The 15,567-nt window shown below is 43.4% G+C and overlaps 1 protein-coding gene across 6 annotated transcripts in view; it reads left to right on the forward strand.

The window, feature by feature from the left end:
* The window catches only part of ADAP2 (ArfGAP with dual PH domains 2), a 28,858-nt gene extending 17,738 nt beyond the window's left edge, over positions 1 to 11,120 (forward strand). The window contains exons 8-11 of one of the 6 annotated variants that reach the window (XM_049859021.1): positions 431 to 493; positions 2,138 to 2,215; positions 3,392 to 3,620; positions 4,906 to 11,120. In XM_049859021.1, coding sequence (XP_049714978.1) covers positions 431 to 493; positions 2,138 to 2,215; positions 3,392 to 3,620; positions 4,906 to 4,940 — 405 coding nt within the window. In that variant the 3' untranslated portion in view covers positions 4,941 to 11,120. Of the gene's footprint in view, positions 1 to 430; positions 494 to 2,137; positions 2,216 to 3,391; positions 4,866 to 4,905 lie in introns of those variants that run through there. The other 5 variants (XM_049859020.1, XM_049859024.1, XM_049859025.1 and 2 more) reach the window with 5 other exon arrangements.
* Positions 11,121 to 15,567: the final 4,447 nt, after the last annotated feature.

Genomic DNA, 15,567 nt, shown 5'->3' on the forward strand with positions numbered 1-15,567 from the left:
ATAGCAACCCAGCGTGTGTCAGAGTAGACCTGTGTCCCGTGAGGTTTTCTGTGGCCGATTTTTAAGAAGTAGATCATCAGGCCGTTCTTCTGAGGCTCTCCTGGATAGATTCGAACCTCCAACTTTTCAGTTAGCAGCTGAGCACATTAACCATTTGCATCACCCAGGGACTCTAGGGTTACTGAAAGAGTCTTTAAACCAAGCCCAGCTCAGCCATGCTGGTAAGCTCTGGAAACATCTGGGGTGTTGCTGTCTGGCTCTGTTGAAATATTGATATTGCATCCATTCCACATTCCAAATATAACTCTGTGAACTGTGAGCTCACATGCTTCCCCATTCCAGACTTCCTCCTTGTTAGGGAGCCAAGCTCAGCGGGGAACCTTGAGCCCCTGGGATGTGAGCAAGGGGGTCATTGTCTCTCTTCTTGCAGCTCGTGCCCCTCATCACCAGGAATTACGTCAAACAAGGCTTCATGGAAAAGACTGGTCCAAAGGTACATTCTACATTCTGCCACACCCTGGGGGATTTACATGGCCCTTTTTTTTTGTTGTTGTTCCAGAAGGAAGTGGGGCACAATTTGGGAGGTGGGGGTATGGGGCACTAAGGGGAGGGACGGGACTTAAAGTAATGTTTCTGAGTTCCTGGGGTGCAGGACCAAGTTGAGATGGCTTAGTTGGCAAGCTACCCAGCAATGCTACAATGCTATGCTTCTCCCTGTCACTGGGCATCCCCGTCTTCTTTCTTTTTATTGTAAACACATAGGTAACAAACTGCCCTTTCCACGTTTTTCACCGGTACAATTCAGTGACTTTAGTTATGTTTATCATGTGGTTTAACATTACCATTATCCATTTCCAAATTTTCCCGTAGCCCTTAACAGAAGCTCAGTGTCCCCTGAGGAGTGAGTCCCCCTTTCCCACTCCGTCCCACCTATCCACCCCTGGAAACCACTAATAAAGTGGTCTCTATACACTTGCCTATCCTAGACATTTCACGTAAGCGGGATACCCCCTCATTATCACGATCACCCTTCTCTCCTTTCCTTTTAGCCTCATCTAACTGACCCTTGCCCTAGGAAAGCAGAGCTGAAAAGAGACTCAGGAGAGAGGCAGCTTTTGCACTTTCCAGAACTCTCATGTGTCCTGTGCTGTCCAAGCCAGACAGGGGCTAGCGACTGGTCTGAAAAAACGACACACACATATACACCCATGCTTGGGTGCCGGTAGAGCCCCCCTCCGCTAGAACACACACCCTCCCCCAAACTCAGCCTGTGCTCACCTTTACTTTGGAACCTGCCCCCACCTCCAGGGCTGCTCATTCCCACTGGTCGGAAAAGAGAGGGAAGGCCCAGCTGCTTCTGTGCCCCTGTGAGTGGTTCTGAGGAGTGAAGGCTCAGGCTGCCTGGGCAAGGGGTCTCAGCCCCAGCCTGAAGCTGAGTGGGGCTGGGCTCAGAGTCAGAAGTCTGGCTGGAGGGTGGGAAGGGTTCATACAGGGAGGGGTGGTGGAGAATGGACAAGGAAAGAGAAGAAGAGAAAGGGATGGAGAAAGCAGAGAGAGGTCTAAGAGTGGTAGCATTCCAATGATTTTTTTAAGGATGTAATATGTTGACAGGATGGTTGTTAAGTCTATGATGAAAGATGCGAGGGAATTAGTATGGAAGAAAGCCTCTGACAGGTAGAAAATGTAGTTAAGGGCTTCCAGGTTTTATACCAGCCAGTGGCACAGCCCTTCCCCCATGGCCTTTGCCCCGGGCTTTCTCTCTCCTGACCTAGGTTAGAATTTGGCCAAAGCCAGCGTTTTCCGCCTTGCTGAGCAGCGACCACTTCTGATTTCCCCCACTTCCTTTTTCTGAGCGTTCTGGTCCACAGCCTGAGAAAGAGGGAAGCACCTCTTTCAAATAAAGGCAGGATCTGGGTGGGGCAACAGGGCACAACTGCAGTGGAGGCAGGGTGGGAGACCTTCAGAGCCCCAGGGCCCCTGACCAGGCCCAGAGAAGGGGCGAGAGTCTCTGGCTTCAGAGGCCAGGATGGAGACCACAGGATCGGCAGCTCCCTTGGCGTGGTCTGGGCTGGCCTTCTGACCTCTGCCCATAGCACGTGCTCCCAGCTGTGTGTGTAAGAGGTTCCCTCTTTTGCAGCAGACAGAACCTTTCAAGAAACGGTGGTTCGCCCTGGATTCTCAGGAGCGGAGGCTACTCTACTACAAGAACCCACTGGTAAAAGTCATTTTGGTCCCTCCTCTGTCCATCCCCAGATGGAGGTCTCCTGGAAGCCCAGGGCTAGAGAAACCTGGAGAGGGAAACAGCTCTACCCCTTGCCTGTAGGCAGCTTCTCCTATGTCACCTCCTGTGTGCAAAACTGTTTAGACACAGAGACTTTTCTTACCTCCCACCTTTAGGAAGTCCTTTACATGTATCCAAAATGTTGCCAAGTGTAGTTAAATCAGCTGTGCGTTGTCTTCTAGTCATCCAGGTCTCACCTCTACCCAAGAGCCTGTGAAGTGGAGTGGTTAAGCGTATGCGCCTTGGTCTCTCAGCCCCGCCACTTTTAGTGGCATGCCCTGGGCCAAGGTACTTAGCTCTCTGTGCCTCAGTTTCCTTCTCTGGAAAATAAGCTTAATAACTGTGCCCTCCTGAGGCTGTCATGACATATTACATGAGTCACTACATATAAAGCACTGAAACTCCTGGTGCGTAATAAAAACTTGTTGCTGTCAAGTCAATTCTGACTCATAGTGACCCTATAGGACAGAGTAGAACTGACCCATAGGGTTTCCAGGGAACGGCTGGTGGACTCGAACTGCTGACCTTTTGGTTAGTTGCCGAGCTCTTAACCGCTGTGCCACCAGAGCTCCAAGTAAGTGCTCCATAAATGGCTAAGTATTACTGTAACAAGGGGGCAGTGGTGGCTCAATGGTAGAATTCTTACCTTCCCTGTGGGAGACCTGGGTTCAATCCCCAGCCAATGCACCTCATGTGCTGCTAGCACCCACGTGTCAGCGGAGGCTTTTGTGTTGTTACGATGCAAACGGGTTTCAGTGGAGCTTGCAGACTAAGATGGACTAAGAAGAAAAGCCTGGTAATCTACTGAAAATCTGCCAGTGAAAACCCTATGGATTACAACAGTCCAGCCCACAACCGATCATGGGGATGGTGCAGGATGGGACAGCACTTTGCTCCATTGTGCATGGGGTCACCATGAGCCGGGATCCAACTTGGTGGCAGCTAACAACATTATAGATGATGTGTGTGGTTTATTTTAGGCTTTTAATCTTTCAAATTCTGGGCCTACTTTACCAGAAATCCCAGCAGGGTCGGTTGCTGCCAGGGCTGCAGGTGCCCCCAGCTCAAGGCAGGGCCTCTGATAATCGTGTACCTTTTATTTATTTTCAGGATGCTTTTGAGCAGGGCCAAGTTTTTATTGGGAGTAACGAGCAGGGCTATGACATCTACGAAGACCTGCCCAAGGGCATTCGAGGGAATCACTGGAAAGCTGGCCTCACCATTGTCACTCCACAGCGGAAATTTGTCTTCACCTGCCCTACAGAGAAGGAGCAGCGGGAATGGCTGAGGAGTCTGCGGGATGTCCTGTACCGCCCCTTGACCCCCCTCAACCACCTCAGTAAGACGCAGGGACTGGGGTGCGTTCATTTGGCCAAGGGCAGAGGGCAGAAAGGGGCTTCTTCACTTGGGTTCAGCTAAAACCACACCAGTTTCCATCATGTCCGTCTTGACTCATGGCCATCCCACATGTGTCAGAGTAGAACTGCGCTCTGTAGGGTTTTCAGTGGCTGATTGTTCAGACGTAGATCACCAGGCCTTTCTTCTGAGGCACCTCCAGGTGGACTTGAACTTCCAACCTTTTGGGTAGCAGCCAAGTGCATTTACCATTTGCACCACCCAGGGACTCCTGGGTTTTGCTATGATACCAAAAACTAAAAATTAAAAAAAGAGCCTTGAGACCAAATTCAGTCGTTGCTCCTGACTACCCTTTGTTTTCTCCTCTCTTCCTGCCAAAAGAAAGTAGACAGTGTATATTCTTGCTAGAATATCCTCCTCTCTATTCACCCCTGTGTCTTGATGGGAGCCCATGCCCGTTAGCACCAAGAGGAGTTTAGCCCTGGCCAAACCATAGGTACCGTCAGCAGCCCCTTCTCTACACCGGCTCAGCCTAGGGGCTACACAGCCTCTCTCTCCCTCCACGCCTTGAGTTTCTTTTCTCATGAGAAAACCCTGCCTGTTATTATTAGCTGAGGCCTCCACCAGCTCAGCAGCTCCTGGGACTTTGGACTCTTCCCCCACTCACAGAGAAGGATGGCTATTTTTAGTGTGCCTTCTCCAGGCCCCTCTTTTCTGTCTGTCTCCCTCCAGCTCCTTCTCTTCACCCTAGATGAGTCACAAATGGGCTTCCCTATCTGCTGACAGCTCTGCAAAAAAACGGGAGACGTTCTGAGGTAGAGCGAGCAACTTCCAGCAGGGCCTGGCCTGGGGCCTGGCTGCTGGGGCACAAACGAGGAGTTCTTTGTTTGGAAAAGTACAGACTGAGCAAGTGACCCTACACAGCCCCTTGGGGGAAGCCCTGGTGCCCTTTGTGGCTGACGGGTATAAACACAAACTCTCTTCACACTCCAAAACCTCTAAGCTGAATAGCCTCACAAACCAAAGTGAACCCTGTTAGTGAATCCTGGTCCTTTCTTTTCTCTGTGCGTCTATGAGTATTGGTTTCTCTGTATGTCTCTGACTCTCCGCTTCTCCTCCTTCTCTGGTAGGTGTTCCCTCTGTCTCTCGCTCTTTCAGTCTATTTATTTATTGATTTTTTAAATTCTGGCTCCCTCTGTCATTGTACCTTGTCCTCCGGCTGTCCCTTCCCTCTGGTGTGACTGCATTGGCCCTTGTTTCCCTTGCAGCTACATCAAGAGAGAGTGGCCGCAGCCGCAGGTGACCCATGGACTGAAGAGCTGGCTGGCCACTGGCCACTCGGCACTGCTGGTGGGAAGGAGAAGTTCTCTCCTCAGCTCTCTTGCCCAGCAGGAGTGCCCTGCAGTTGGCAACCATCCCTGGAGTGAATTCTTCAAGACTGAGACTGTGGCCTTCACCCGTCGGCTCCCTGGGCCAGCCCTGGGGACTCTGTGGTTCTGGTACATAGGCAGACACATGTGCACTCCCCCGTCCCATCTAGGTCTAAAATATTCTCCAGGTCTGGGCCCAGGACTTCCTCATATCCAAAATGGAGGCACGGCCGTGAAGACGCACCCACTGTATCACCCAAGCAGCACTCTTGCCAAAATGTGTTTATTCTGAATTTAATTAGAAATAATCAGACAAACCCAAATTGAGGAACATTGTACAGAACAACTTTCTTGGACTCTTCAAAAATGTCAGCATTATGAAAAATAAAGTCATCGGGGAACTCTTCTAGATCGCAAGGAGACTAAGGTGATATGGCAACCAAACGTAATTCATGATCCTTGCTTGGATCCTGGATTTGAAAAATATATAACTAGAATAACTGGGGATGTTTGAATATGGATGTGTGTTCACTAATAGTATTGTAAGATTGTTATAATTACACTGTATTTGTATAGGAGAATGATCTTGCTCTTAGGAGATACATGTTGAAGTGTTTAGGGGTGAAATGTAACCATGTCTATAATTGACTCTTAAATGGCTCAGCAAAAAAAAAAAGTATATATGTATTGAGTTTATGTACATATAGAGTACACACACACACACACAGAGGGAGAGAGTGAGCGAGAGAACCCCTGAGACACATACACATGCAGAGAAAGAGAACAAGAGAGAGTGAAGCCCTGGTGGTGCAGTGGTTAAATCCCTCAGCTGCTAACCAAAAGGTCAGCGGTTCGAACCCACCAGCTGCTCTGCAGGAGAAAGATGTTAACGGTCTGATTCCGTAAAGGTTTACAGCCTCAGGAACCCTATGGGGCAGTTCTGCTCTGTCCTACTGGTCGCTATGAGTTGGAATCGACTCGATGGCAGTGGATTTGGTTTTGGTTTTATATAGAGAGAGAGAAAGAGCAAGAGAGTAAAAGGGCAGGCAAGCATACCACTGGGCAAAACGTTAGCTACTGATGAGTCTAGATGAATTATAGATTGGGGTTTATTGTCCTATTCATGCCATTTTTCTATAGATTTGAAAGTTTCCAAAATAAAAGTTGGAGAAAAAATGCAAAAGCACCCTCTTTTTTACTCCTCCAAACCGGTGTCTTTTTTTTTTTTTCCTGCCCTAAGCAAAAATGTTCCTGGAGGAGTTCCTTCTTTGTGCACATTTTAGAAGAAATATTAAAAACTAACACCTGCATTGACCATCACCTGCTCTGGAAGGAAAGACGCAAGCTGAGGAGGCACCTCTACTGGACCATGGTCTGGCCCCATCACTAACTTGAGGCCATTGGGAAAACTCACGTCCTCACCTCCGTGCCTTTTTTTTTTTTTAAATAGGTTTTATTTTTTTTAGAGCAGTTTTAGATTTACTGAAAAATTGTGCAGAAAGTACAGAGTTCCCGTATACCCTCTGCCCTGCACACTGTTTCTCCTGTTCCTATGGTGGAGCCCTGGTGGTGCAGTGGTTAAAGCACTTGGCTGCTAACCAAAAGGTTGGTGATTCAAACCCGACAGCCACTTGGTGGGAGAAAGATGTGACAGTCTGCTTCTGTAAAGATTTACAGTCTTGGAAACCCTATAGGGCAGTTCAGCTCTGTCCTATAGGGTTGCTATGAGTCGGAATCAGCTCAACCGCAGTGGGTTTGATTTGGTTTATTCCTATAATACATTTGTTACAACTGATGAACTGATACTGTTATTATTAATTGAAATCCACACTTTACATTAGGGTTCACTCTTTGTGTTGTACAGTCCTATGGGTTTTGACCAATGCTGAATGTCATGTGTCCCTCATTACAGTATCATACAGAATAATTTCATCACCCTAAAAATGCCCTCTGCTCCTCCTATCCTCCCTCCCCCCTCCTGTTGACACTCTGGCAACCACTGATCATTTCTCACTGTCAGTATAGTTTTGTTTTTTCCAGAATGTCACATATTTGGAATCATACAGTATATACCAGATGATTGACTTCTTTCATTTAGCAATATGCATTTAAATTTCTGCCACATGTTTTCCTTCATGTCTTTTCTTGGCTTGATAGCTCATTTATTTTTATCATGTCCTTAGGTTTTTTTTTTTTTTCTCTTTGAAATGAGGAAATTGTGTAAATATTGAAATTCAGTGTATGTAGCAAGCATTTTTGAGCACCATCTAGGTGCCAAAGCCTGGGAATAGGCAGGAACAAGATGCTGTGGTCCCTGCTGTCACAGTTAGAAGTTATTGGGGGATGCAGCCCCTAAAACGGCAGTACAATGAGGCAAGTGGTCAGAAAGGGGATGTACAGGCTGCTGTGTGAACGTGTGGCAATAGGTTTTACCCTAATTGAGGGGGAAAGGGAAGCCTCCTTCCTCTTCAGAAAGTGACATTTAAGCTGAAAACTTATAGCTATTTAAAAGCTGGTCAAAGGGAAGAAGAAGAGGAAAGCATTCTAAGGCTGAGGGAAGAAAATGTTCAAAATTAGGAGATGGGGAAGATGATCACACATTTAAGAAACTGAAAGAAATCTTGAATGTCTGAAATGTGACAGAAACAGATGGCCAAGATCTCCTCTCTGTGATTCTTTGTTCATTTCATCTCCTTTCCAGTGATGTGGGGAAATACACTCCATGTTCTCCATTTCAGTGGGGATCCAGAGGGTTGGGAGGGTCTTTAAGAGGCTCCCTGCACTTGATGGAATTTTCCTTTGGATCCCCCAATCAGAGGACAAGCATCACCAACAGGATTTCTCTTTTCTGAAGCTCCTGATGGCTCAGGTGAAGAGGTGGGGGTCTTCCCTTGGCTCCTAAAGCATCTTAAAAACGCCTGTGTTTTTAGCACCTGAGAGATTGTGATGTACATGTCAGTTTATTTGTCTGTCATGAACTCTGTGGGGTACACTCTGCTAAGTTCTGGGGTTGAGAAAATGAATATGGCACAGTCCCTGCCCTCAAGGAACTTAAGGTCCAGAAAGAAAGTAAACAAGCAGTAATGAAACTACTCACGGAGCGAAACTAGGATTCTAAGGGAGGGAGTTTAGAGACCATCAAGAATAGATTTGATGCTTTGAATACTAACTACCTGAAGATGAGACAAGTTATGGGATGACAACAAGGACATCATACATGAAGAAAGCAAAAAGTCAATAAAAAGACAGAAAAGAAAGAAAAGACCAAAATGGATGTTGAAAGAGACTCTGAAACTTGCTGTTGAACACAGAGTAGCTAAAACTAATGGAAGAAGTGATGAAGTAAAAGAGCTGAACAGAAGATTTCAAAGGGTGGCTCTAAAAGGCAAAGTATTATATGACATGTGGAAGACTGGAGTTACAGAACCAAAAGAGAAGAACATGCTCAACATTTCTCAAGCTGAAAGAACTAAAGAAAAAATTCAAGCCTCGAGTTGCAATATCGAAGGATTCTATGGGCAAAATATTGAATGATGCGGGAAGCATCAAAAGAATATAGAAAGAATACACAGAGCCACTGTACCAAAGAGAATTGGTCAACGTTCAACCACTTCAGGAGGTAGTGTATTAGCAAGAAACGATGGTACTGAATGAAGAAGTCCAAGTTGCACTGAAGGCTTTGGCAAAAAACAAGTCTCCAGGAATTGATGGGATACCAATAAAGATGTTTCAACAAATGGATGCAACGCTGGAAGCACTCACTTGTCTATGCCAAGAAATTTGGAAGACAGCTACCTGGACAACCAACTGGAAGAGATCCATACTTGTGCCCATTCCAAAGAAAGGTGATCCAATAGATGTGGCAATTATGAAACAATATCATCAGTATCACATGCAAGTAAAATTTTGCTGAAGATAATTTAAAAGTGGTTATGGCAGTACATTGAACCACCAGAAATTCAAGCTGGATTCAGAAGAGGACGTGGAGCGAGGAGTATCACTGACACAGTGCCTGCAACATTGGGTTCAAACCAGAATAACTGTGAGGATGGCACAGGACTGGGCAACATTTCATTCTGTTGTGCATAGGGCTGCTATAAGTTGGAACCAACTCGACAGCAGCTAACAACAAGGGGGGAGCCATGGCAAATTATATATATATATCTCATTATAGCTACACCCTTCTCCTATGCCTGGCAACCGCTCATCTGTTTTCTGTCACTATAGTATTTTTGACGATGCCATATAAAGGGAATCATGCAATATATAATCTTAGGGACTGGCTGGCTTTATTCATTTGGCGTAATGACTTTGAGATTCTCCCTGGTCACTGCGTGTATCAATAGTTCTTTGCTTTTTATTGCTGAGTGGTAGTCCAGTAAGTGGCTGTACTACAGTTTGTTTATCCAATGAAATAGTACTCAGCAATAAAAAGGAACAAATTATTGATACATGCAATAATGCCACATAATCAGGGTCATGTGGTTGTTAGATGCCATTCAGTTTGCTCTTACTCATAGAGACCCTACGTACAATGAAACAAAACACTGCCCGGTCCTGTGCCATCCTCACAATAGTGGCTATGTTTGAGCCCATTGTTGCAGCCATTGCGTCAAACCATCTCGCCAAGGGTCTTTGTCTTATTCACTGACCCTCTACTTTACTAAGCATGATGTCCTTCTCCAGGGACTGGTCCCTCCTGATAACATGTCCCAATTACATGAGACAAAGACTCGCCATCTTCACTTCTATAGAGCATTCTGGCTGTACTTCAAAGACAGGTTTGTTTGCTCCTTGGGCAGTCCACGATATATTGAATATTCTTTGCCAACACCATAATTCGAAGACGTCAATTCTTCTTTGATCTTCCTTATTCATCATCCAGCTTTTGAATGCTTACGAGGCGAATGAAGATACCATGGCTCGGGTCAGGCACATGTTAGTCCTCGAAGTGACATCTTTGCTTTTTAACACTGTAAAGATGTCTTTTGCAGCTGTTTTGCCTAATTCAATACATTGTTTGGTTTCTTGACTGTTGCTTCCATGGGTGTTGATTGTGAATCCAAGTAAAATGGAATCCTCTACAACTTCAATCTTTTCTCCATTTATCATGATGTTGCTTATTGGTCCACTTGTAAGGGTTTTTGTTTTCTTTATGTTGAGGCGTAATCCATACTGAAGTCTGTGGTCTTTGATCTTCATCAGTAAGTGCTTCAAGTCTTCTTCGCTTTGAGCAAGCAAGGTTGTGTCACATGCATATCACAGGTTGTCAATGAGTCTTCCTCCAATCCTGATGCCCCATTCTCAGACTATTTGCTCAGAATACAGATTGAATAAGTACGGTGAAAGGATACAACCTGGACACATACCTTTGCTGACTGTAAACCACACAGTATCCCCTTGTTCTGTTAGAGTGACTGCTTCTTGGTCTATGTACAGTTTCCTCATCAGCAAATTAAGTGTTCTGGAATTCCCATTCTTCACAATGTTAGCCATAGTTTGTTATGAACCACACTGTTGAATGCCTCAGCATAGTCAATAAAACACAGCTAAACATCTTTCTGGTATTCTCTACTTTCAGCCAAGATCCATCTGACATCAGAGGTGATAACCCTCATTCCACGTCCTTTTCTGAATCTGGCTTGAATTTCTGGCAGTTCCCTGTTGATGTACTGCTGTAACCACTTTTGAATTATATTCAGCAAAATTTTGCTTGCATGTGATATTAATTATATTGTTCCATAATTTTTGCATTCTGTTGGATCACCTTTCTTTGGAATGGGCACAAATATGGATCTCTTCCAGTTGGTTGGCCAGGTAGCCGTCTTCCAAATATCTTGGCATAGACGAGTGCGTGCCTCCAGTGCTGTATCCGTTTGTTGAAACTTCTCAATTGGTAGTCCATCAATTCTTGGACCTTGTTTTTTGCCAATGTCTTCAGTGCAGCTTGGACTTCTTCCTTCAATACCATCAGTTCTTGATCGTATGTTACCTCCTGAAGTAGTTAAACGTGGACCAATTCTTTTTGGTACAGTGATTCTTATTCCTTCCATATTCTTTTGATGCTTCCTGTGTTGTTCAATATTTTCCCTGTAGAACCCTTCAATATTGAAACTCGAGGCTTGAATTTTTTCTTTAGTTCTTTCAGCTTGAGAAATGCCAAGCATGTTCTTCTCTTCTGGTTTTCTAACTCCAGGTCTTTTCACATTTCATTATAATACTTTACTTTGTCTTCTCAAGCCGTCCTTTGAAATCTTCTTTTCAACTCTTTTATGTCATTTCTTCCATTTTCTTTAGCTACTCTATGTTCAAGAGCAAGTTTCAGAGTCTCTTCTGACATCCATTTTGGTTTTATTTTTCTTACTTGCCTTTTTTAAGGACCTTTCACTTTTTTCATGTATGTCCTTGATCTCATTCCACAACCTGTCTGGTCTTTGGTCATTAGTGTTCAATGTGTCAAATCTATTCTTGAGGTGGTGTCTAAATTCAAGTGGGATATACTCAAGGTCTTACTTTGGCTCCTGGGGACTTCTTCTAATTTTCTTCAGCTTCAACTTGAACGTATGAGCAGTTGACAGTCTGTTCCGCAGTCGGCCCCTGGCCTTGTTCTGACTGATGATATTGAGCTTCTCCATTGTTTCTTTCCACAGATGTAGTCGATCTGATTCCTGTGTGTTCCATCTGGTGAGGTCCATGTGTAAAGTCACTGATTATGTTGTTGAAAAAAGGTATTTGCAATGAATAAGTCATTGGTCTTGCAAAATTCTATTGTATGATCTCTGATACTGTTTCTATCACCAAGGCCATATTTTCCAACTACCAACCCTTCTTTGATTCCAACTTTCATATTCCAATCACCAGTAATTATCAATGCATCTTGATGGCACATTTGATCAATTTCAAACTATAGCAGTTGGTGAAAACCTTCAATTTCCTCATCTTTGGCATTAATGCTTGGTGCATAAATTTGAATAATAATCATATTACCTGGTCTTCCTTATAGGAATATGGATATTATCTTACTACTGACATTGTACTTCTAGATAGATATTGAAATGTTCTTTTTGTTGATGAATTGTGACTCCATCCCTTTTCAATTTGTCATTCCCAGAACAGTAGACTATATGATTGTCTGATTCAAAATGGCCAGTATCAGTCCATTTCAGGTCACTAATGCCTAGAATATGCCTAGAATATTGATGTTTATGTGTTCCATTTCATTTTTGACAATTTCCAATTTTCTTAGATTCATAGTTTGTACATTCCATGTTCCTATTATTAATGGACATTTGCCGATGTTTCTTATCATTTTGAGTTGTGTCACATCAGGAAATGAAGTTCCAAAAGCTTGACTCCACCTAAATCATTAAGGTTAATTCTACTTTGAGGAGGCAGCTTTTCCTCAGTCATATTTTGAGTGCCTTCCAACCTGAGGGGCTCATCTTCCAGAACTATATCAGACAATGTTCTGTTGCTATCCATTAGGTTTTCACTGGCCAATTTTTCCAGAAGTTGACCATCAGATCCTTCTTCCTTGTCTGTCTTAGTCTGGAAGCTCCACTGAAACCTGTCCACCAAGGGTGACCCTGTTGGTATTTGAAATACCGATGGCACAGCTTTCAGCATCACAGCAACATGCAAGCCAGCACAGTACAGCGAACTGACAGACAAGTGGGTTATATGGTAGGTGTATATTTAACTTCGTAAGAAACTGTCAAACTGCTTTCTGGAGTGGCTATTAAAAACACAAACAAATAAAACAAATCCAATGCCATCAAGTCGATTCTGACTTAAAGTGATCCTATAGGACAGAGCAGAATGGCCCCATAGGGATTCCAAGGCTGTAAATCTTTACTGGAGTTGACTGCCACACTTTCTTCCAAGGAGCAGCTGGCAGATTCAAACCATGGACCATTTGATTAGCAGCTGAGCTCTTAGCCACTGTGCACCAGGGCTCCTTTACCACTCTGTGTTTCCACCGGCACTGTACGAGAGTTCCAGTTACTCTGCATCATCACTAGCACTTAGTATTGTCAGTGTGTTTTATTTCAGGCATTGTAATAGGTATGTAGTGGACGCTCATCACGATTTTAATCTGTATTTCCCTAGCGGCTAGTGATTTACATTCTTATTTTCTATCTTTGATGAAATGACTGTCCAAGTGCATTAGCCCCTTTCTTAAGCTGGTTGTTTTCTTATTGTTGAGTTTTGAGAGCTTTTTTTAAATTAATTCTGGATACTATTTTTTTGACAGATATAGGACTTGCAAACATTTTCCCCCAGCCTGTGGCTTGTCTTCTTATCCCCTGAACAGAGTCAGTGAAGCCTTCTTTAATCAAGACGTTGAGGTCAGGGTTCATGACTTTCTCTATTTTATGCAGATTTTTGTTTGGTAATAGAAATTTTTGACTTGCTGGCCTGACAGACTGGAGAAACCCTGAGAGTATGGCTCCCAGACACCCTTTCAGCTCAGTAATGAGATCACTTCTGGGGCTCACCCTTCAGCCAAAGATTAAACAGACCCCATGCAAAAGGGGTGCCCCAGCCCAGGGGCAGGGACTGGAAGGCAGGAGGGAACAGGAAAGCTGGTAATAGGGAACCCATGGTTGAGAAGGGAGAGTGTTGACATGTCGTGGAGTTGTTAACCAATGTCATACAACAATGTGTGTACTGTTTGATGAGAAACTAGTTTGTTCTGTAAACCTTCATCTAAAGTACAATTTAAAAAACAAAATAAAAAATTGGGTGTTCTGGCTTATGTTCAAAGTTTTAGATTCACCTATCGTAAAGTGGAGTGGAAGTTAGGACAATGTTCACGTAATGAACTCTTCCTTCTGCCGACAAAAAAATTCTTTGTCCCTGAAGGAATTTATTAAGAGCAAAGCAAAGAAAGCACAGATAAAACGTGTTATTTCGTGCAGTGCACACTCGATAACCTTGCCATTTCTCATCTAACTTAGCACTGGGAACCAGAATCACAGAGCTGTGTATTAACACGCTTGAATTTAAAAATGACATCACTCTCTGATAGAAATTGAGTCTGAATTGACTGACTGGTTTGACAGTGGGAACTGGCTTTGCTAATTAGGTTATATAGCAAATATTTTGCAAACGTGAATAAGCTAAAAGTACAGCTACAGATTTTTGAGGAAAATATATTTCAAGCATACAACCAGTTGAAAGCAACTATTCGAAAAAGTATATAGCAAAGGCATGTTGAAAATGCTAATTTCACCAGCTTTTTCTGAGTATATCAGGTTAAACAAGGTGACTCCTACTAAAAGAGTGACTGGTATAATTGATAGTTATTTGATAAACTTTAATAAAGTCTTTTTTGGCATGCTTCCCAGAAAATCAGAAACAGAATACCTTTGACTTTTGCAACACAGGTGGTTTCAAATTCCTTGCTTTCAGCCAAAAAAAAAAAAAAAGGAAAATCAAATTGTCAGCTGAGAGATAATTAAAAATAACTTTTACGATAGATCATGATGTGATATTTTACAATTTATCTCAGAACTGTTCAACCAAATGTGTGACATTGTTACCATTTATTAAAGTACGTAAACAAGGATTGTCAGAACTAACGTTTATTTAAAACAAACCCGTTGCCATGGGGCTGATTCCAACTCATAGCAACTCTACAGGACAGAGTAGAACTGCCTTATAGAGTTTCCAGGAGTGGCTGGTGGATTTGAACTGCCAACCTTTTGATTAGCAGCCAAGCTCTTAACCACTGCACCACCAGAGCTCCTGAAAGCAGAGAAAACCAGAAAGATGTTTACCTGTGTTTCACTGACTATGCAAAGACATTCGACAATGTGGATCATAACAAATTATGGATCACATTGCAAAGAATGGGAATACCAGAACACTTAATTGCACTCATGAGGAACCTGTACATACATCAAGAGGCCATCATTCGAACATAACAAGGGGATACTACGTGGTTTGAAGTCAGGGTTGTGTCCTTTTACCATACTTATGCAATCTATATGCTGAGCAAATAAATTGAGAAGCTGGACTCTAAGAAGAAGAACAACGGGGCATCAGGATTGAAGGAAGACTCATTAACAATCTGTGATATGCATATGACACAGCCTTGCTTGCTGAAAGTGAAGAGACTTGAAGCACTTACTGATGAAGATCAAAGACCACAGCCTTCGGTATGGATTACACCGCAACATAAAGAAAACAAAAATCCTTTTTTTTTTTTTGTAACCATTATATGTTTTTGCATAAAACCTTTAGGAGGTGCCCAAGAAAAAAAAAGTTTGAAGACAACTGGTTAACCAACTCTTTCAAAGAACCCTGGCTGTGAAATGGAGAAGTAGTAGCTAAAGGGAGGTTTAGATCAAAGAAAATTTCTTTTTTATTTATTTTGTTGTTGAGAACATACATAGTAAAAATTACACCAATTCAACAGTTTCACATTGATTACATTCTTCAAGTTGTGCAATCATTCTCACCCTCCTTTTCTGAGTTATTCCTCCCCCATTAAAATAACTTCACTGCCCTCTAAGGTTCCTATCTAATTTTTCAAGTTGCTGTTGTCAATTTGAC

This window comes from Elephas maximus, chromosome 19, assembly GCF_024166365.1.
Source record: "Elephas maximus indicus isolate mEleMax1 chromosome 19, mEleMax1 primary haplotype, whole genome shotgun sequence".
Classification (NCBI taxonomy): domain Eukaryota; kingdom Metazoa; phylum Chordata; class Mammalia; order Proboscidea; family Elephantidae; genus Elephas; species Elephas maximus.